General features: G+C 43.7%; 2 protein-coding genes across 3 annotated transcripts in view; one reads left to right on the top strand and one right to left on the bottom strand.

The window, feature by feature from the left end:
• Positions 1-3935, top strand: part of slkb (STE20-like kinase b) — a 40078-nt gene extending 36143 nt beyond the window's left edge. Inside the window, exons 17-18 of the mRNA XM_054778676.1 lie at positions 1036-1149; positions 1709-3935. Coding sequence (XP_054634651.1) covers positions 1036-1149; positions 1709-1855 — 261 coding nt within the window. The 3' untranslated portion in view covers positions 1856-3935. The remainder of the gene's footprint in view (positions 1-1035; positions 1150-1708) is intronic.
• LOC129182481 (collagen alpha-1(XVII) chain-like) overlaps positions 1-22667 on the bottom strand; it is a 32851-nt gene that overhangs the window by 2618 nt on the left and 7566 nt on the right. The window contains exons 8-50 of one of the 2 annotated variants that reach the window (XM_054778661.1): positions 21961-22032; positions 21806-21886; positions 21670-21726; positions 21442-21603; positions 21259-21348; positions 20247-20291; positions 20028-20156; positions 19680-19952; positions 19150-19188; positions 19047-19073; positions 18924-18950; positions 18324-18386; positions 18117-18221; positions 17997-18050; positions 17825-17878; positions 17609-17680; positions 16778-16831; positions 16413-16484; positions 14684-14719; positions 14263-14298; positions 14082-14189; positions 13835-13978; positions 13671-13751; positions 13452-13514; positions 13316-13366; positions 12633-12659; positions 12507-12542; positions 10758-10787; positions 10221-10337; positions 10013-10135; positions 9847-9942; positions 9644-9769; positions 9485-9559; positions 9259-9378; positions 9038-9175; positions 8203-8364; positions 7975-8121; positions 6002-6151; positions 4978-5127; positions 4752-4901; positions 4604-4684; positions 4425-4469; positions 2255-3933 (exon numbers count right to left, since the gene is read on the bottom strand). In XM_054778661.1, coding sequence (XP_054634636.1) covers positions 3875-3933; positions 4425-4469; positions 4604-4684; positions 4752-4901; positions 4978-5127; positions 6002-6151; positions 7975-8121; positions 8203-8364; positions 9038-9175; positions 9259-9378; positions 9485-9559; positions 9644-9769; positions 9847-9942; positions 10013-10135; positions 10221-10337; positions 10758-10787; positions 12507-12542; positions 12633-12659; positions 13316-13366; positions 13452-13514; positions 13671-13751; positions 13835-13978; positions 14082-14189; positions 14263-14298; positions 14684-14719; positions 16413-16484; positions 16778-16831; positions 17609-17680; positions 17825-17878; positions 17997-18050; positions 18117-18221; positions 18324-18386; positions 18924-18950; positions 19047-19073; positions 19150-19188; positions 19680-19952; positions 20028-20156; positions 20247-20291; positions 21259-21348; positions 21442-21603; positions 21670-21726; positions 21806-21886; positions 21961-22032 — 3827 coding nt within the window. In that variant the 3' untranslated portion in view covers positions 2255-3874. Of the gene's footprint in view, positions 1-2254; positions 3934-4424; positions 4470-4603; positions 4685-4751; positions 4902-4977; positions 5128-6001; positions 6152-7974; positions 8122-8202; positions 8365-9037; positions 9176-9258; positions 9379-9484; positions 9560-9643; positions 9770-9846; positions 9943-10012; positions 10136-10220; positions 10338-10757; positions 10788-12506; positions 12543-12632; positions 12660-13315; positions 13367-13451; positions 13515-13670; positions 13752-13834; positions 13979-14081; positions 14190-14262; positions 14299-14683; positions 14720-16412; positions 16485-16777; positions 16832-17608; positions 17681-17824; positions 17879-17996; positions 18051-18116; positions 18222-18323; positions 18387-18923; positions 18951-19046; positions 19074-19149; positions 19189-19679; positions 19953-20027; positions 20157-20246; positions 20292-21258; positions 21349-21441; positions 21604-21669; positions 21727-21805; positions 21887-21960; positions 22033-22667 lie in introns of those variants that run through there. The other variant, XM_054778660.1, reaches the window with a different exon arrangement.

The raw sequence follows: 22667 nt of genomic DNA, 5'->3' as shown, positions 1-22667 counted from the left end.
TCCAGATAACAAAATGAACAGAATAAAATAATACAAATAAGTATTTTTATTAAATAAAGTCTATCCTGCTCAACTTAAACCAGATTGAGTCGAGTGTCCGGCTTGCTCATCTCCACTCAAACAGTGCGGCTATCGCCTTGATGCTATTTTGTGCTCATTTGTGATATGAAGGCAGAACGTCTGAATTGAAGAGTTCTAATAAAAGAGTTGAACTACTCAGAATCAGCTGGCGAGCTAGGAGCTAGGTATCACAGGCTGGTTTCTATTCATTAAACAACCACACGAGACACAATCAGTATCATGGCAGCAAGATAGTCAAGTTGTTCAGTGACATTTGGAAAAGTTAGTACGGACCGCATTAACGTGATATCCACTTGTGGCTTCCCCGTTGGACAAAAACGAGCTCCGAACTAACCGCAGCGCTTGTTTGCTTTAAAAACAAGATGTCACTGTGGTAAAAAGCCACTTTTGGAGTCCGAAGGCCAGATTCTAGGTGGATAACTAGCAGTGACAGGCAGGCAAAGCGTGTAAACAAAGATGCAAGAATGGTCGAATGGTGATAGGTTTGGTAAGGGAGTGATCAATCACGCTGGCATTGATTGGCGTAGCCTGTGTCAGCGCAGTACGAGACGGGTCCTTTTGTCGGCAACCCAGCACAGCAGACATGTAGGATGTGGCGCCGCATGGCGAACGGTTTTTGTGATCGACTTTGAAAGGCGTTTATCAGCATACGCAGATAACGTGTTTTTTTTAACGGAAATCGTCTGACATTGATCGGTGACCGATCAATGGACGCATCCCTAATTTAAGACAAATATATGTGTTATTAGCATCAACATTTCAGCTTTTTAGCGTTTCATCATGCTTGCTTGCTCTATTTCTCAGTTTTTGCTGGCCTTTTTTTTTTTTTGAACAGGTGGGTCAATACATTGAAAATGGTCAATTTAGTTTCTATTTATCGTGCTGGTAATTGATTCATTGATAATGGTGACAGGCCTAAGTATGTTATGTCACCTCCTCTTTGTTTGCTGGCAGAATGAGAAGTGCCATCTTCTGATCGAACATGAGACCCAGAAGCTGAAGGAGTTGGACGAGGAGCACAGCCTGGAGTTAAAAGAGTGGCGAGAGAAGCTGCGGCCCCGGAAGAAGGTAATCCTCACCCCCACATCATTGTTCCTCCTCAAAAGGAACATTTGTAATTGCGGGTAGGTGAATGGGTTATCTCCCAACCGAGCAGTTGCTGGTTCGATCCTCGGTCCTCGTAATTGTTCAACATATTTCTACATTTCAACAATCATCCTTTTTGGAGCCTTTCGTTCCTTGCTGTTGGACAAAGAACAGTGCCTTTGTTTGAAATGATCACAAAACACGTGCACCTTACAAAGTATGAGTGTTCTTATACATTATTTAGTGTCACCTTCTAAATTTGTACAGTTTAACACTTGTGACGTGTGCTGCTGACCTCTTGTCCAAAAGAGATCCTGATCTCAGCGGGTTTTTATCTGGTTAAATAAAGGTTCATAAAAATAAAAAATTCTCCATTTTTACACTCCCAAGTGCTGCCATTTTTTGTCAGCTAACTCCGCCCGCATTTCTGAACCAGTTCAAACCAGTCCAGCGTCAAACAGTTTCTCCTGAAATGCTTTCATCTGCTTTATGGTTGAGTTTCTTTTGAAGGGAGGCTTCTTTTTCCTTTTGTGGCTCACAGGCCCTGGAGGAAGAGTTCGCTAGGAAGTTGCAGGAGCAGGAAGTGTTTTTTAAAATGAGCGGAGAGTCCGAGTGCCTTAACCCCTCCGCACAGAGTCGCATCTCCAAGTTCTACCCGATCCCCAGCGTCCAGTCCACGGGTTTCTAGGCCGACCCTCTCATGTACACACGGAAGACGGTGCCTTGAAGTCTACTGGAACCTCCAGCATGGAGGATAGAAGAGTTTTGTTCTCTCTGGACTTTGTCTTGCAGCTGGGATTGAAATCTGAAGTCTGGCAGTCTGCTTTGACATGCAAGCAACTTGTGGTCATGAACTGCTGCTTTTCCTGCTCATAACATCTGATCGCAACTCACAAATGATTATGATGTCATTTACTGTCTTATTTTTAAATACTATCATTCTGTTAGAATCATGAAGAAGATTCATTGGGGGGCAAGAAAAATTACCCCTTCTTGGGTTTTTCCGAAAAGCCTTTTTGTGTGAGACTCAAGCAGTAAATGTGAAAGCATCAGCCAGACGCATGAATAAATCATCAGTTTGATGATCTAGGGAAGAGAACGGCAGCGTTTATTCACCTGAGCAGCACATTCAGCGTCACAACAAATGTGTGCATTCTTTTTTTCTTCATCAGCATCCAAATAAAGCATTTCACCAGCAGGAGTCACATGCAAACTTTTACTACGTTAGAAACATTTCTACCAGGGATGCTCCGATCAGGGTTTTTCTGATCATCCGGGATTTAAATGGGCCGATACCGATCCGATCATATGGATTGATACGTTTTTTTACGATATACGTTTTTCTATTTATTTACTGTATGATGAGTGACCAGGGGTGCCGTATAAAGGGGGAAAATCAGGGCGATCCCAAGGTCCCTTGATTGCCGGGGGGCCAAAAACAGGTGAAAATTAGTAATTTGGGGGTAACGTCATTTTTTTTCATGGGACCCAGAATTCCTGGCTGCTACTGGCTATGTATGAAAAAGGGCCCATAAAAACATTTTACTTACTTTTTGAAGATAACGTATATCACTCTGAAACTTCCAGAGGATGAGACGCTTTCTTTGAAGAGACTTTGGCGAACGTGGCGGCGTCTTCCACCGCAGAGAAAGGCTGCTCAACTCCTCTGATTAATTCAATTCTGTTTCGGGTTGTTAGCTGCTGTGATTGTGAGCCTCCAAAACTCACCATACTCCCTCAAATTCAGAATTAAAGCTTTGATATGTGTTAGCAGTTAGCTTCCACCCGGCAGACATGATTGTTGGTGATTTGAACGAAGCGGGAGGACCACACTGCCAAAGACGTTAGTTAAATCAGGATAGTACGCTACCCGATTGGGTCGCGGTGGGCCGCGATAGTCAGTGCTAGCCACAAGTGATCACACAATTTTATTTATTTTTTACAGAAATCCCCCAATACTGATCGGAGCATTCCTACTTTAGAAGCATTTGTACAGTTCATGAACATATCAATATCATGATGAATGAAACTGAAATGAATCACTTAGCTTGTTTGTTGTTTGTTTGACATGACTAACCAAGACGATCTCTTGAATTTCATGCACCACCTGAGCCTGACTGGTTTAGGCTGTCATGATTTATCAACACATTTCTTGGTATTTGGCATGAAAGTATCGCTGAATGTATTTAATAGTCAGGCACAAAAAAAAACGGCGTGCTGCGCACATTTTTACAAACTTGCATGTAGTGTTTCTTTATATTGCACTTGTGCATCAAAAGCATAATTTCACAAATCTCGATGACATGAAAATTAATATCAGTTTGGTAATTCGGCTCAAAATCATGGTGCATTTATAGTTTTTAGGTGTCCTGTGTCATGTAGATTTAAATTTTTGTGTTAATAAAGGTTTTGTGTGTACCGAAGCTGTGGCAGTCTTTAAACATGACCAACAGATATGAACCCCAACTTTATATTGAAGATGTGTGAATGTGCGGGGAGATCTACTGTATATTGACAAGATATCATTTGATAAACATGCGCACTCAATGACATGTTGGTTTGTTTTCATTCCAGCCTGTACGTTTTGTGTTTATAACTGATGCCAAACATAATCCCCGACAGCGAAGAAGATACCGCAATAATGAATGCAAAAATAATAAACACGAACCGCTGCATGGCAACACGCTCATAATTCAAATCTACGTTTTTAGACGTGTGGCACGAGAACGTTCCTCTTCGACCGTCTTGCAAAACTGGAGAAGTCACCTGTAAAAACCAAAAAAATAAACCCACACTTAACCTTTATGGTCTTATTGAAATTGCGAGAGATTCTAAGATAAAAGTTAGGATGCTTGTGAAGATGAATGACACTTTTATATTGGTGGGTGTCGCCACAGTATGGACACAACAGCAAAAATATTGTACAATTATAAAAATATATTTCATTAAAATCTTAAATTTAACACATAATATATAAATACATGTGTTTTTAATTTAAAATTAATTTGTGTGTGTGTGTGTGTCTGTATCTACACACACATACACATAAAATAATTCCATCACATTTTTATTTATAAATTAATTACATATGTATAATTCATATAGAGATAATTGAATGTAATATTAATTTAAGATTTATAATATTTACATACTATAATATGAATGTAATATTTAATTGACAAATACATATTTTATATCTACATATAATAAAATTTTGATGTCTCACAAACCAATCAACAATAAAGCGGACCACTGACCTGTCTCTCCCTTGGGCCCTTGTGGTCCTGGAAGACCAGGTTCACCTGCATCCATACAAAGCTGTGTTTATATCTAAGCTAGTTCGAGGGACTGGTTAATAGCAGCATTACGGTTTAGCTGCCCATGATAACAGATACTATACTATACTATATTCCTATGAGTTAAAGTACAGGTGTACCTCTGTCCCCTTTTGGACCTGGGAATCCGATGTCACCTTTTGGTCCCGGATGGCCTGGTGCTCCAACAATGGCTCCGTGTGCTGAAGGATAAATGTGCACTTTTTAACTCTGCATTGTTGTTTGTTTGTGTTGTACTGAAAAGCTTACTTCTGATGAATTCCACTAAATCGGTGACGTTTGCTTGAGAACCAAACAAGCGGCTATACCCGGGGGCTCCTGGAGGCCCGGGAGGTCCTGGTGGTCCTTGAATGTTGCGTTCATAGTTGCTGCGTGCGCCGTCACGAAGCAGGCCGCGAGCTAGAAAGCGCTGAGCATGGTGAGGACGAGGTTCAAACTGAGATTTCCACGTGTTTCGTACTTCGGGATCGCTTACTTTGGAGGTACTGCACAAGATCTGTGTAATCCCCATCGGAACCAGACCCTCGGCTTTGGCCGGGAGGTCCAGGAGGACCAGGTGGGCCTTGAGGCCCTTGGAGGACGTGATTGCTGTAGTCCCTGATGATGTCCCGCAGCACACCATGGGCTGCAAATCAGAGAAATGAAGCAAGTCACACCTGACACTGTCCACACACACAAAGGCTGCGGTGAGACGAAGAAATCTTGCTACTGATGACATACTTGTCATCTTATTTTTTGGGATAAATTGTCCAAAGAAAAGCAAGAAATGACGCACTGAGGACATGTTAGCTGTGTACACAGCTAACATGTTAGCTGTGTACACAGCTAACATGTCCTTTCAAGACAAGTTTGCAAGACACGTGTCTTGTAAACTTAAACCCAGATAAAAACCTTTCATTGACATCCTAATGTTGGTTATCGTTCATATTCATGGAACACACCACATTTTCATGATTAGAAAGTAAAATAAAATGGCGAAATATTCAAGTGCTGCGTTGTATCTTTGAGTGCGTGATGGCGTTTAGGATCAACAGCAAATAGCAACAAGTCAATGACGGCGTGACGTTTTCATGCAATGGTGGGTAAATCCTTAGTGGCACGTTTATTTCACGTTTATTTCTAACACGTGACTTGAAACGTTAGATGTTTCTGCCAGGTCTCCAACAAGTGTGTACGCCAGCCACAGAGCTGCCACAACGCCAGCTTGTCTTTTTATAGCTTAAACATATTTTGCGTGGAAAACGGCGTACGCAACTTTTCGGCCCTGCAAGCGTTCCAGATGAGACCCCTGGTCTGCAAGATAATAAGAAGATGTAGCAGGAGGGAATTCAGTCACTTAAAACAGTGACTAGTGGTCTTGTTGGACAATTTCGGTGACTCTAACATGAAAGAATGTATCGTTCTTCGGTTCCTGCTGTGGCCCCCCCCACCCGGTCTGTACCGTTCGTGTTCATTACGAAATGATTTCATGTTAATGGAAGTACTGAGACGCTTCTTACATCGAATGTATTCCACCAAGTCTGTTGCGTTTCCTTGAGAACCAAACCAGCGAGTAAACCCTGGAGGTCCTGGAGGTCCAGGAGGTCCTCTGGGTCCTTGCGCGGCACGCCCATGTTGATCCCTCCCATGGTCCCGCAAGAGGCCCTGGGCTGTGGATGACACATGCACGTGATAAACATGGCTGAAACCAGCAAGCATTCTCATATGACTGTTGGCTTTTCACAGCGTGGTACGTTTAAAGAGAACTTCTGTTTGTCCCACAGCTTCCAGGGTATTCCTCAAGTCTGGACATACAGGACCACGTCACCGGTGGTGGTTCTAGCTATGGACCATGCGGGCAATTGCCAAGACGCCATTCTCTTGGGGGCGCCGCGAGGGGGAAAGAAAAAACAATCCCATTTATTTGTGCTCAGTTCCTCATCAAGTCAGGATGTGTGGCTGACGGGGTGGGGTACTCGCACCCCCATGCTGCTCACACATTATCAGGCATCCACCACTTGACAAACCAATGTATTCATGTTGTATTTCATGTTTTTGGTTGTTGATGATGAGATGATATTGTATATCTGACACGTATCGTCCTTCAAGCCAGAACTGCCACTGCGCTTCACAGCTTCAATGTTGTGGCTTCAGGCTATCCCGTTGTTTGAAAACTATATTCATAAATCCTTTGTATGCTGTTGAATGCAGCCTATTAGTAATCCAAAAATATGCATATATATATATATATAAGAAAATCTTCCTTTTTGGGGGCCTAACTTAAGTATTTTCAAGCATAAAAATGGCTAAATCAGTGGTCACCAACCTTTTTGAGACCAAGACCGCTGATCTCGGCCGTGAATCTGCACACACATATATATCTATATCTATATCTATATCTATATCTATATCTATATATATATATATATATATATATATATATATATATATATATATAAATAATAAAGAGAACACTCAATTGACACTCAGTCAAAAGTGCTTTGCTGTTATTCCAACTGTCCACTTACGAAGCAACACAGACAATCAATCAGTTGCACATGCTGTTGAGGAAATGGAAGCGACAACAGGTGGTGTCTTTTTCATGTCTTTTTCCACTTCCATTTTGAGTGTGACTCCAAATCCAGACCTGCTTGGGTTAATACATTTGATTTCAGTTGATCATTTTTGTGTGAATTTCTTGTCAACACATTCAACTATGTAAAGAGCAAAATGTTTAAAAATAATATTTCATTCATTTACATCTAGCATGTGATATTTTAGTGTTCCCTTTATTTCAGCAGTATACAAGTATATGCATGTGTACATACTCAGGGGCCGCAGATGGCCCTTAAGCCGCACTTTGGGCAGCCCTACTTTTGTGGCTCTTGGTCAGGTTGGGCCTGTGGTGTCGGCTTCACGAGCAAACCACAACTATTTGTCTCGTGGGCGTGGGGGGGGCTGGTCAATGCGCTACAACAGCCAGCACTTAACGAGCGGCGTCTTCGCGGCTCAGAAGATTTTTTTGGAGGTGCACGTCTATGGAGTTGTATTTGTGCCCTAACTTTGAGCTAGCAAAAATGCGTGCCTGCTGGTCACTCTCCGGGAGGTGGGGGCACTGATATGATAATACATTTTTTTCTAAATACCCTCGCGATCAACCGGCAAGGTCCCAAAGATGGACGAGTAGATCACGATGGACGAGTTGGTGACCCCTGGCCTAAATTAAGTGAAATGCAAATACAAGGCATTCAAAAGACGCATTCAAAGACGTGGTGATATGTAGTATTCTCCACTGGCCACTGGGTGTCAGTAATGTTACTACAGCCACTGCAGGAAGTACTGGATACAAACAGGAAGTAAAAAGGGAACTGTGTGAAGCATGTGTCCAAACTTGAGGGACATCCTGTATATTTCACGCAGCTCGAGGTGAATGAAAAGACGGACTGTAAGTGTGTGTTTGCGTAGTGAAGGAGGGAAGCTTTTGCGGACTCACATTTGATGTATTCAACCACATCCACAACGTTGTCTTGAGAGCCAAACCACTGACTGTACCCAGGCGCCCCTGGGGGACCAGGAGGTCCTGGCAGGCCTTGGACCGCGCCGCCAGATTCCCTCACAATATCTCGAAGCAGACCGTTGGCTACGTGTGGAGCGCAGTGTCGTGTTAGTGACAACACAGCGATGGCTCCACACTCATGTCACGTGCTTCCTGTTTGCCTACATTTGATGTAATCGGTTACTCTCACGGCCATTCTAGAGTAGTCCCCAGCATCCATGTTCCAGGTCCTGCCACCAGAGACGCCTGCATCTCCCTTTTCTCCTGGGGGTCCAGGAGGGCCTGGTGGACCGGGAATACCAAACATACCTCCTCTTGTCCCGTCACCTGAACACAACACAACACAAAGCAATAATAACACCCCCTGCTGTATGTTTGCCTTGGAGCTAACCTTTATCCATTCAGCGCCAACAAAGAAATGCTAGTAGGCGTGTCAAACAAATACCGTAATTTCCGGTGTATAAACTGCTACTTTTTTCTCACGCTTTGAAACCTGCAGCTTGTTCAGCGATGCTGATCATTTATGGCAAAAAAGATGCTTAGAGTGCAGCTTCAGGAAGTAGAGACACGGATGAGTGAAGTGGAAGCTAATATCACGTTTTGAAGTCATATGCAGCGACCTCTGACACATCTTACGTAAGTTTGATCAAGTTTCTGTTTGGACTGCTCGGACCGCCAACCGTCCCCTATTACCGACGGGTTTGGAAACACTGGACTACTGCGTGACTACTGCGAGGATGGTCAAGCACAGTCAAAAGGGACAAAAAGAGCAACAACAAGAGAGACACTAAAAAAAAGTGTGTGACGAAGGAATTATGAGGCTGTTCAACTGCAATGCTGAAGAAGACAACTTTAGTGGTTTTAGTTCCCAGAAGAAAGAGGAGGACAGCGATGAATGACTTTATGTCAGTGTGCTCTATAGTCCGGAAATGACGGTAAACAAGATCCAAAATAAATGTTTGGTATGAGAAATCTGTCTGCTGTATGAAAACAAACGCACTGCTGACATATTCCCGTCTTTCCGATCTGATCGTCCCGCCGTTGGCACCATCAGTGTGGGAAAGTCCATGGACCAAACCGGGGGGGCCCATCGGTCCTGGTGGCCCGGGAGGGCCAGGGGGGCCTCCAACAGCAAGACCTTTGAGAGTGCGATAATGTTGGCTAAACATACGATACGATGATTCATTCGAGACGATGAAGAAAATGTCAACTCAGACTCACTTTGCAGGTATTCACGGACATCTGAGCTCATGTAGTTTCCATTTCCTGGTGGTCCAGGTGGTCCTGGACGGCCTGGCACACCAGGAGGCCCCTGAGGGCCAACAGCAGTACTATACCCACCTGATTGGACAATGGGAAGAAACATAGTTAGTCTAAGAAGGAACGGAAGGGGAAAACATCCACATAGACATTGAAAATCTAAAGGCATTGTTGTGTTTTTTCTTACTTGAGAACCCACTTCCGGACCGCCCAGGAGGTCCAGGAGGTCCAGGGGGTCCAGGGACACCTAGCATCCCCCTGTCTTGTGACAGATACGCAATACCGCACACACATCACATCACAGCACCTTCTTAACCAGTTATTTGCATCCATCATCAGTAATCACCTTTCATTAAACTGAGGGCACGTTCCGCCACCTCCTGCATGCTAAATCTATAACTTCCAGGACCTGGAGCTCCAGGGGGCCCTGGTGGACCCGGGGGACCAGCCACATATCTTCTCAGATCCTCTCCTGGACACAAACAATGACAACGCTTAAGCTGTGACATGTATTGTGATCTCGTGATAGCGAGTGAGATCAATACGTACGTTGTAGGAGACTGATGATGTCATTGACAGCAATGGAGCCACCTTGAGCACTTAGGCCAACAGAGCCTGAAGCCCCACCAAAGCCGCGGCCCTGACCTGCACCATTGGACATGTTTGAGTTTTAATGTGAGCTTCACCACTGAACCATGTGATTAGTGCTTCATACTCTGCATGTAAGCGATGACTCGGTTTGCTACGTCATCCACCATCTCATCTCCTGACGCCCCTGGAGCCCCAGGAGGACCTGGGGGCCCAGGAGGCCCTGCCAGCTGCTGCTTGATGCTTCCACCTGTTGGTCAAAACAATTTTATTAAGATCAACAACTTTGATGAACCTCACTGAAGCGGCAGATTGGCTTTGGAAATAACGCTCACTCTGAAGGTACTCTGCAATGTACTGGTGCACGTCACTTGAACTCGAGGCGCCCCAGTCTCTTCCAGGTGCGCCAGGAGGCCCAGGAGGGCCTGGGGGTCCTGGTTTAGATGAGGTCCCTGGCACAAAACCACACAAATACTTGGCTAAACGTGCACAAACAGCTGCAATGTTATTTTGAAAGCTAGATAGATAAGCAATAAATGCAATAAATATACTTACTGAGACCGTGACTGCTAAATCTTTTAAACCATCACAGGGTCAGAGGTTGTTGTATTCAATACTACAGTACAGTATAGTAGATCCCAGCTTCTCACGAGGGTTCCCTTTTGGGACTACCAGCAAATGGCAAAAAACTAATTGACACGCCCATAAAAATGTCTATTTTGGGCACACGTACATTTAGATTACATTCAGCAATTCAGGTTTAATCCCTAAATATGCCTCATACACTTTTGAAACACATGTCAAGCATGAAATGTGTAGAATATTAGATTTTATTCAGCATAATATAAATATCTGTTACTTAGTTATCTTACCAAGGGAGACACCAGAAAATCCTGAACCACCTGGAATAAGTAGAGAGAAAGGTCCTGTGAAATATGACCAAATCCAAGGGGAAGAGATAAGAGAACAACAATCCAGCCTACATTGACGTAGCATTGACATGTACAGTAAACATACTCATGACAAAGAACACAACAAACACCATCAATCAATAAATAGCGCTGAATGCCTACACTCACTTTGAGATTGGGTAGGATTGGTTTTGCCTGTGCAGTGTGCATTTAGAGGTGGAAACAACATGGAAACCAGAGCTTTCTAGTGGGGGGACAAGCAATTGTGAATCTGAGAGAAGGTGGGAAATCAATCAGCCACCACAACCATTTGGAATGTCCCGAAGAAGACACTTTTTGGCCAATTCCAGCCTGGCTGTCCTTTTCTTCTTGCTAATGAGTGCTTTGCATCTTCTGGTGTAGCCGCTGCACTTTTGCTCATGAAGTCTTCTATGAACACTGGACAGCGAATCCTTGACTCCTGCCCTCTGCTGGTTGTTGCTGCTGTCAGTAACAGTTGTTTTAGGCTCTTGCTTCACAGCTCTCACATTGTTATTGTCATCAGTTGCTGATGTTTTTCCTTGGTCTAGCTGTTGAAGATATGTTACTTAGGACACCAGTGATTTCTTCCTTCTTCAGCACATTCCAAATGGTAGTAGTGACCAATGTTTATGCAATGGTTCCGATTGATGTTCCATCTTCTCTCAGGTTCACAATTGCTTGTTTTTTTACTTACAGACAGTTATCTGGTTTTGTTGTTATTTTCACCTCTAAATGCAGTCCACACAGGCAAAACCTGAAACAGAGCGTAGGCGTTCAGAGCTATTTACTGATTGAATAAGTAATGTAGTAGGACACACCTGGGCAACAAAACGCACCTGTCAGTCACATGTTCCAATACTTTTGCATGCATAAAAAATGGGTTCAAACAAAAAATTTCTAAATTGTGCATCCGATCCAGATCGTCTGGAAATAAATGATGAAATGTTGCTCTCTGGTCTTATATTCATCTTTTGATGTAAAACCAAAATGATTTCAGTTTACAGCAAAAATAAAGGACTTGAGCTCACTGCTCCAGTGCTTCTACAGGGCACTGGATACCGAAAAGGCCCTTTGCACCCTCTGGACCTCCCTGATGATTAATAAAACAGGCGTTTACTATGACAAACATACGCCCCCCCCCCAACCCTTAGGCTAACCCTATCCCATTTTGTGTCGGCAATGTCAACACTTGGGTTGTTTCTAAGGATGCTCCAATCGATTGGTCACCGATCAGTGTCACATGCCGATAAATGATTTAAATGCCGATCACAAAAGGTGTGCAGGTGTGCCAAAACAGAAACAAACGTGTGGAAATTACATGCTAACACATGCCATGAAAAATATCTCGTGGGGATAGCATGTGTTGGTGAGATATTTCAAAAATAGAAAAAAACGTGAAACAGTCGCCCTCGCTGTGGAGCTCTGATTTCACCCGATGGGGTAAAGACCATTCTGTGAAAGGTGAGGGACCACACCAGAATTACAAGGGAAGACCTGGTTAATGATGTCAAGGGAGTTGGGCGCACAGTCTCCAGGAATAACATTAGTAAGACAAGTTGCCAAGCGAGAATCTTCAGAATCTGTCAAGAGAAGTGTACCAAAATCCCTCCTGAGATGTGCACAACCCTGGTGACCAATGAGCACATACTCTCAATTACAGCATTATAATGTAAGAACCTCTGCCAATACCTGTTTGTCCTGGTAGACCTGGCTGACCCGGTTCACCTGAAACAATCCCAATGCAATGAAGATGAACTGAAGGTTCCCAATGTGTGTGTTTTCATTGCGGAACAACAAGCATGTTCACGTGCATACCTCGGAAACCCCGTGGCCCTCGCTCACCTGAGAATGACAACATATAGAAATATGTTTGTGATCAGAAACTCCTCACCACGTTTGCTGACAGCTTCAGCAAACTTTGGAACACATTTTAGATGATTCAAAAGCTTGTCCAACAGTACAGACGGTACAGTTCGGTTCTGTTTTTCCAAGTTAGAACGGTACCACAATCACCAATGTGAACTGTACCTTTTTGTGAAGCAACATGATGTTTTTTAAATTCGATTCCAAGTTAATATTGCCTTTTGTTTACTGATGATATTCATGTTCTGGGACCACCGCAGATGTTCCGTAAACACGTCTATTTTGACACCGTAATACAAACCAACAGGAGGCCATCAAACCAAACGCTTCCCTCACTCACGGTGCAAATAAAAATGTGTACAATGTGTTATTTTTGTTTGCAGCGTGAGTGAGGGAGGCACATACTGTAGGTTGATTCACGGCATATCAAGAACACTTCCTCAAGCGAGTTGGAGTAGGCCTCTGACTTCTTTCTGTGCAACTCAACCAATAAACTGCCTAATTGTGGAGACTAAAGCACAAAATGGTGGGTTTCTGCTGGGATGACGGGGATCCACTGTATATTACGATGTGTCATATTCCCCTTCATTGACAGTTTAACCAAATGAAATGTACCAGTTGGTGATCAAACGTACCCTGTGGGCCCTGTGGACCAGGCGGTCCAGGCGGTCCTGCAAAGAAGGTTCCTAAGACAAAGGAAAGGAGAAGATCAATCATTCATAGCTAAATGTGACAGTTTTAAAGTTGTCATCCATATTGTCTTTCACCAACCTGATGTAGGTACAAAACTGCCAGGTTCTCCTTTTGCCCCTGCAGGTCCAGGCACTCCGGTACCTGTTAACCCATTTTGAAGTCAATAACTACAAATGCATGTGGAGTCATGTGGAGCCAGGAAGACCTTGCCAAGTCTCACCTTTGTAGGCCACAAGACACACAGAATATTTCATCAATATGACTTATGTACATTGTTTTTTTTAGCTCTGAACCTACCAGCAGGGCCTTGAGGACCAGGAGGTCCCGGGGGCCCTGGAGGTCCTGGTCGGCCGATAAGTCCACCCACTGAAGACAGTGCTGTTTGAGAGCAAATTGGGGAGTATCGCAATGTGAAAGCATTGGAGGGTAACGGCAAACTAATGAAAGGGTCAGGTACTTACTACCAGTTCGTGTTGCACTAACAGTTTCTGAACTTGAACTTGTGATGCCGAGACCAGCCTCTCCTCTTTCACCTCTTTCACCTCTTTCACCTCTTTCACCTCTCTCGCCTCTCTCACCTCTCTCACCTTGGTCCCCCTTCAGACCTTAATGATTACACCATTGTGTCATACAGATGACTGCACAGTTACTGTAAGTCCACCTATCTTCATTCAGAGCAATTGCACATGTTTAAGACTTTGGATATACCAGGGTGTCCTCTTGGACCAACTGCACCAGACAAACCAGGGGCTCCAGGAGGACCTGGAGGCCCAGCAGGTCCTGGTGGTCCAGGGATGGCTACAGTCTCAGAGCCAACTAGAAACAAAGAAACACAACATTTACACTTAGCAAATTTGTTATTTGACTGACAAGTGTAGAAAAGTCTTACGTGGAGCAATGACTTTACCAGCCAGACCCATTTCACCTGAAAGACATGTTTCTGGTGTTAGATTTCAGAATCTGGATTTTTCTTCCAGGGAGAATGTACTATTAAATATGACACACGTTTCCTTTGCCACCTATAACACAAAGCTGAACTGGTTTGGCTGGAGGACATACAGCAACATAAGACATAACATAAACAAACTACTACGACTACATGGGCATTTAAAAACACAACAAACACATAACGTCTAACTATATTGACAAGATGCCCGCAAGGCATGCTGGGCAATCCAGTGGCAACTCCCCCCAACGTACTTCAGTACAGCAAGCTGGAAATATTGAATATTGACATTCTATCCTCCCATAAAGTGATCACGGACAACATAATCATGGTGTGATTTCAAATGTAGGAAATAAAAGCATACCTTTAGCACCAGGCAGTCCTGGAATCCCAGCAACACCTGTGGTAATACAGCAGGTGAAGTCATGCATGTTGGCTTCTTTAAGAGAGGTATCTTTATACAGTAATATTATTATAGACAGTGACAGTAACTACAATATTGACTTTGAAAGGGACACAATGTGTACAGTAATCCCTCATTTGGTTCCAGACTCGACTGTGATAAGTGAATTTCCGCAAAGTATAAATATATAAATGAAATATTTGTGTAGTTGGAGCATAGAAAATCTGTTTATGACCTTCTAAATACGTCCATTTCTATCCTCATTAGGGTCGCGGGGGTATGCTGGAGCCTATCCCAGCTGACCCTGGACTGGTTGGCAGCCAATGGCAGGGTACATACAGACAATGGACAATGAAGCTAACATGCATGTTTTTGGAATGTGGGAGGAAAACGGAGTACCCGGAGAAAACCATGGAAACACCACACAGAGATGCCCAAGTGGACATTCAAACCCAGCTCCTCCCGATCTCCTGTGTGGTCAATATGCTAACCACTCGTCCACCGTGCAGCCCGGTTTTTACCATGTATTGGCACAATCAATATTTCCACTTTATGAACGTTTACTCTGTTTTGATGCAATTATTTTTGCGTGAACTTTTCACCTCTCACTGCTTCTTTGAACTAGTTAGATGTGTTCCGGTCGGCCTGTCCGCGCTCACAACTGGCTTCTTTTCAATAGCAGGTGTGCCGACTCCCTTTTTGAAGAAAAACAGAAAACTTTCCCACACAACTTTCCCACACATCTTCCCACACTGATATACGCCTGTTTGCGTCTTTGTTCCTTGCACTTCTGGACGGATGGCGCTTTTGGATCGAGGGTCATCTGATCAGTGGTGACTCCAGGCTTTGATAATAAAATAAAAGACAACTTGTTTCTGTGGACAATATTAATTGATTACAAAAAATGGCCAAAACAACTTGGTGTCAGAAGTGGGATCCCTGGATTGACCTACGGCCCGGCAATGGGCGCTGACTGATCATCCGGATCACCAAACTCGATCTGCCTCCTTCCCAACACATTCTGGGTGGGAGGACCACCCGAATGCCGGACTTCGACTGGTCGCCAAGGGATTCAACCAAACCCTCTTAGGGCCAATCCTGAATTATAAACATGAGTAAATTTGTTGATATTTTCTCATTCTTTGATTTTCAGTATGCGGCCCTCGGTGCAAAATTTAGGACACCCCCGACCTAAGGCTTTCTAAATACACAGTTTAATTTGACTGCTCTTTAGCAACAGTTCTACATGTTTGTATCACGTTTACTTTCTACACTTAAGTACGTTTTTGATTACTATAATAGATATATAATAGATAAACCCATCCAACCATCTTCTTTGCCGCTTTCCCTAACTCGGGTCACAGGGCACACATAGACATCCAACTTTCATACCTATGGACAATTTAGAGTCGCCAATTAACCTACCGTGCATGTTTTTGTGGGAGGAAGCCGGAGAACATGCAAACTACACACACAGAGATGCCCAAACCCAGCTCTTCCAGATCTCCTGACTTTGTGGCCAGCCACTTGGCCACCGTGCGGCCCTACTATGTAAATGTCTACTTATACTACTTTCATAGTCACGGGGAAGGGTTAGGATTAAATAAACTCCGATTCTTCCTACTCCTTTTCCAGGCATGTTGAATTGTCCAAATTGTGCGACTTTATGCAATCACGTGTGTTGTGGCACCTGGAAGACCATCATTTCCAGGAATGCCAGGGGGTCCTCTTACACCAGGTGGGCCCATTAAACCTGCATCACCTAAAAATGATAAAGAGACTGTTGACAAAATCCCAAATATACATAAACAATCTGAACAAAGGGCTCAGTGTGTGTTCCATACGCTTCCATACACTTGAGCGCATGAGTGCGTTCACACTGAGAAGTACCTGGTGTCAGGACCTGGTTGTTGCACTCAGGTGTACATAAGGGAGTTCAAGCACAGTCATACGCGTGTGCGCAATCATTTTGTCTTCAATCTGACTAAGAAGACGGTTCCCAGCCCCTCCTTCAAGGGATACTGACATGAACATTTGAAGAATATTTCTCCTCACCTGCAATTCCCTTGGAGCCCTTTGGTCCTGGGATTCCATCCCGTCCTTGCTCACCTTCACACATGAACACAATGAAACACAATGTCAATAAAAGCCTTTGAAGCATTCTCGTGCATCACATGCTTTGTTTCTATTGGTGTTTGACATCATGTAGGACGTTGAATGAGAGTCATGCATTTAATACTCAAGCATGTCTCTAATCCTTTGACAGACGGCATCAAGGACATTAGAATGTATTTCTGACACTTCAAACAAACTTGATGAATGAGTGAGTGTTCAGGGGGTCGATCCACATATGGATAGTATCAGTATCAGATCAATAACAACGTGATTCTTCTATGTTCATTTCGTGTTTTTGTTGTTGTGTTCTAATTGTTACACTGAATTGTTAAATGAGAGCCACTAGCAGTTTCAGCTTTTGTTTATTTCTTTTTCACTCTTGGTTTTACTTTGCTTAAACAATCATATGTCATGAAAGAGAATAAGGGAATACTTCTATTACTTTATTGATACTCTTACGTTGTCTTACAGAATGGTTGCTGCTGCTGGGAAGCCCACGTGCATACTTCCCCAACAGGGACTACCCAGCATGCCTTGCGGGTTGTATGTTAGTATAAAATAGTACTGTTGTGCATGTAGATGATTTCAATACCTGCATAGTCTGTGTGGTGCAGTTACACTGTGTGTCCCACATGTGTTACTTATTTTGGGTGAGGGAGGCAACTTCCTGTTGGTTTGCATTAGAGTAGCAAGTAGACTGCTATCTGTTGCCATTTGCGGGTGGTCTGAGTATGCAAGGCCTGTGAATAGCGGGGATTACTAAAGACACACCATCTGGTCCAGGTAGTCCAATTTCGCCCTCGTCTCCTTTTGCTCCTGGCAAACCTGGAGTTCCACGGTCACCTGTATACATTGATATTCCACAAGTATTGATATCCAACAGCTCACCACTGCTGTCTTGATGATAATCATCAACGATACTTAAGTTGATATGCAGGCACTGTTCTGTATTTAAGGCTTATATGAATGCAAGATCATAGAAAGAACCTTTTTGCCCACGAATTCCAGGATCCCCTTGGAGACCCTTTGGACCAGGAGCCCCTGCAGAGAGAGGGCATTCATGGTAATCTGTTTGGTCATTGTGATACTAGGTGATACTGATTGAAGGCCTTTCGATGTATTTGTATTGTTTCGCTGTTTGGTCTTTATCCTTCCTTACCTCTCTGCCCCACAGGTCCAGAAGTGCCAACTGGTCCTGGTTCACCCGGAGATCCTGTCAGTATCAGATTTAAATAATAAGGACTGAACAAATCAAATAAAAACATTCCACACTTTTTACCTTTCTCCCCCTTTTGTGTAAAACCTGGTAGTCCAGCTTCTCCGCGGGGGCCCATTGGCCCGTCCCGACCATTGTCACCTGGTAATCCATGCAGACCTGGTGCACCTGTTCACAGAGAACATGCAGCCATTGTGTCAGTTATGCTAAACAGGCTGAAACATATGCTCACTGATGCAAAGCTATATCCAAATGTTGCAATGATTTTACCTGCATTTCCCTTCAGACCCCTGGGTCCTTCTGCTCCCGGGTGACCCGCCGGACCAGGAAGACCTGAAGAAATGACCATGTGTGTTGAATGTACACCCACCCCTTTATAAGGCGTACAGTGCACCTGCACAATAATCATGACAATAACAATCATAACAATACTTTTAAAGGTGGACCTGTTATTTGTTTCTTCTTGAAGTACATTTTTGGGGTTGAATTACTGTAACGTGCATAAATGCCATGTGACTATATTTCACGTATTAGCTAGCTCTATGCTAAAAACTACTATTAGTTTCAGTCCTGTCATGTTGGCTGAGGAAATGAACGGAAATGAAATACAGGTGCCTGAGACAGTCTACTGACTGGGTCAGTAGACATTATGAGCAGCGCAAAATGTGTGTTATCAGATTTAGAGTTGAAAAACGTCACATCAAGCTAATGGCACTGATGCGGCGGAATGGCCCTTATGTTACCATCTTTACACTTTATGCTATGGGTTATATCTGAGTTTTTATTGAAATGAAAACAACGTTTTCATAAAAACACCTAAAAAAATACTTGAAAATGTATCAATTCAGGAGAAAAGCCGTCTATTCTTACCTGGCAGGCCAGGTAATCCAGTATCACCTGCAAGACATTTATCAGAGGCGTATAAGCCATGTAAGTAATATGGAAGTTATCGTCCATAAATGATAACGACATGTCGACTGATTCAAGTTTCACCTTTGAGCCCGAGAAAGCCGGCGTCCCCTGTGAAGAAGCATGATGCATTTATCAAATTCATGTCATAATAATTTAGAAATCTTTACATGAGTTCTGCAGAAACCTTTCATTCCAGGGTCTCCTTTTGCTCCTTTTAGTGAGTCTGGAAGAAAAAGACTTGTAGAATTCATGTCCGTTCTACAGCAAAAGATCACTACATTATTTCAGCGGGGGGACAAAGTGTGAGGGAAATATGGACATTTGATTTGAGTAATATTAGTTTTCGGTGACTGACGTGACTGACTTGCTGTGATTATCTGCTGAAGGCCAGAGGCTGCTTGTCTTCCACATGCGTATCACCTGTTTCAAATAGGGTGTCTAGGCATGGCGGTCAGCCCTTCATCGTCGCCGTTCCTCACAGGAGGAGGCGATGACACCTCCCCTCACATCCAGTATGTTGTTTCTTAACATTTTAGCACGTATGGTCCGACATTTTGTCCAGAAGCCGCCCGTTCGGTTGTATTGGTTTGTCTCCTTGTTTTATTCAGTTGTACATCTCATTCTTCTCAAACAACTTGTTTTGTCGCTCATTTATTTTGGAGCAAGCAGCAGATTTTCCCTTGAAACAAGGTATCTAATTTATTCATTTCTCACCTCTAAACGCATCAGAGCGGAGTTCGGCTCGGACCAACTGCTGCACTGCTTTCTGCAGATCCCCAGATCCACCGTCTACACCCCCTACTGGAGCCCCAACACTAATGCCATTATCAGAGGGCCTGGAATAACTCCTGTCAGTGTATCTGGACTCCAGGGGGTCGACAATGTTGATGCCGGAGGAGCCGGACAGGCGACTGGTCCTTGCAGATGCAGTGCCAGTGATGGCCTCCAGAGCTTCCACTCGCTTCCTGAGACGTTTCACTTCCTCACCTGAGACACCAGAGACACGGCTGAGACATGCAGACGCTAGTCGGGTGAAAAATAAAGATGCAGATGTCTTCTCACTCAGAGCGATGAGTCCAAAGAGGAGACCGAGGAGCAGGAGGAGGCCAAGCAGGATGCCCAGCAGCCACTTCCACCAGCTGCAGCGGCAGCAGCGGCTTAAACCAAAGCACGGGCCGTCATTGCACATGTCTGCAAGACAATGTACATCATTTCAATGTTATTACACATTTGTTTTGCAGAAATGTCATCAACAAGTAACAGCGAGGCATTTTAGTCTACCTGCACAGCCAATGTTATCTTTTGAGGACATTTTCAGGGCTGCCGCTAAATGGAAAAGAAAAGACCAATGAAGAATATGTGGAAAAAGAATATCGTAAATTCCGAGGTGTAAGCTGTTACTTTTTCCTTACACTTTGGACCCTGTGGTAGTAAATCCTACCGCTAATCTCCTTTACTTCAGAACTACTATTAATTATTGAAATACTGCACCGCTCATGAGTCAGTGAGGAAAAGGTCGTTTGTTTGGCAGGAGTCAATCACAAGCTATCAGTGCACTTACAACGAGCTTGGAAATTGCAGGAGGTCGTTATGTATAACAGTACAACAACATAACAGTCTGACTCATGGTGTCATCTTCCAAAGAACACTTTACACTAAATTCATCACACAGCAACTTAACACTCAAACTCAACTCAAACATGACAAATATACAAACATGTACCATTATGACTTTAAAATGAAAAAAACAACATTTTTAAGTTTTCCCATAAGGCATTGTGTCTGAGCAACACATTCATTGGGGCGCTGCAATGATGTCAGCCTCCCTCTGGGCATTGGGTTTTGGTGGACAGAGGCAGCATTGCAGTGCCATCCACCATTGTCTTTGGTTTTCGCAAACTAAATGCATTATGGGAAAACTTTAAAATATTTTTTCATTTTAAAGTCGTATATTTCTGGGGTACAATGTTTTGAGTGTTAAGTTGCTGTGTGATGAGTTTAATGTCGTTTGTAAGATGAAACTGTGAGTCAGACTGTTATACTGAGTAATGATCTCCTGCTCGTTGTGACTTTTTTCATAGCTCATGATTGGCTCCTGTCAAATAAAGAGCCGACTGGTCCCCACGGACTCCTGCACGCCACAATATGCCATTTTATGTCATGGCTTATACACCGGCGCAGCTCATATATGTACACATCTGGTTTTTCCTCCAAAAGTGGGTGTGGCTTATGCACCGGCAAGTGCGGTAAATAAGCGGTTTTTCAAATAATGCAAAGGTTTGAAGTCGTCTACCTGAAGTTCCACCCTCCCTTTTGTCATGCATTGCTGTGGCTTCTGCAAACTTCTGTTTCTCTCTCATCAGTGAGTCGTCAGAGTAAGCACCTGTAGAACACACATTCACACATTCATGTTGATAAAAGTGGTTTTATTCTGTCTCAGTATTGTTTTAGGTTTGCAGCAAGTCTCGGGTGGTACCTGCAGAAGTGGCGGGAGCGGCAGACATGAACTGCTTGCCCGTGTCTTTGGTCATGACCAGTCGCTCGGACTCCTTCTTGACTGGAGCGTTGTCCTTCTCGATCAGCGCAAACTTATGATCTTTGCTCAAAGTTTCGTCAGTGGAGGGGCTGCTGGCTCTCACTGGACCAAACAGATGTGTACTGGTCTGATGTTAGCTCACACAATGTGATCCCCCCCAAGCCTTACCTGTGCTTGTGGTAATTCCGGGGCTCGAGCCAGAGACATTTTTCTGCACACCGTAGCCTGGGACAAGAACAAACACATATAACACATACAGCATACATATAACACATGTAATCATGTCTGGACTTCACTGTTTTACCGATTGGTGTGGTGATTCCTGCAGTAGAGAGGAGCGCAGGGCTGGTGCTGGTTAGGTTATTCTGAACACCGTACACCGGCACTGATACACAACACACAGGTTACTCTTCCATGTGGTAGATGTGTCATGGCACACTTGTGACAGGAGAAGCTCACCCGTGCTGCCGGCTGATTGGCCGCTGTGTGCAGGGGAAGAACTGAGGGCTATGTTGTTCTGAACTCCACCTCCTGTAAATATCAGCATTGAACAACATGTACTGTTACAACACCAAAAGCCACCAGGTCATTCCTTGCCTGGTTGTGTAGTGAACCCGCAAGCGCAAGAACAACATGCAAACTCCACACATCTGAGGTGGTCCGAGGCGAGAGTCGAACCAGGAGGAATACACCGAGGATGTCCAAACAAACATAACAGTTGACGGGCTTGTGAGCGGCACAATGATATTATTCACATTTTAATTCAGTAAGCGCACTAAAATCAACCCACTGTGGGTGAATCTGTGCTAAGCTATTAAATTCATTTCATTTCAGGAAAAAACACTTCACTGTAGGTGACAACATTTCTTCTTCTTCTTCTTTACCACTGTTATCATTATTACTTTGGCAACTAAATCCCCTTTTTGAGGGCTTTAAAATACTCAAAGACTTAACAAATCTTGCGAGCGTGTGCATCCTAACGAAAAAAGTTCATGTAAAACCGTTCAACTTGAATATTAATGATAATATTAAGGACTTAAAATTGGTATTATTTGCGGATGATACCACTGCCTTTTCTTCTGGGGAAAGCACACGAGAGCTAATGTAAAACGTCACGGATGAAACGGTCATGTTAAAAAGATTGTTTGATAAAACCAGATTATCCT

Source organism: Dunckerocampus dactyliophorus, chromosome 6, assembly GCF_027744805.1.
Source record: "Dunckerocampus dactyliophorus isolate RoL2022-P2 chromosome 6, RoL_Ddac_1.1, whole genome shotgun sequence".
In the NCBI taxonomy this organism is placed as follows: Eukaryota; Metazoa; Chordata; class Actinopteri; order Syngnathiformes; family Syngnathidae; genus Dunckerocampus; species Dunckerocampus dactyliophorus.
Note: the sequence above shows the minus strand (reverse complement) of the source record. Positions and strands in the feature narration are given on the sequence as shown.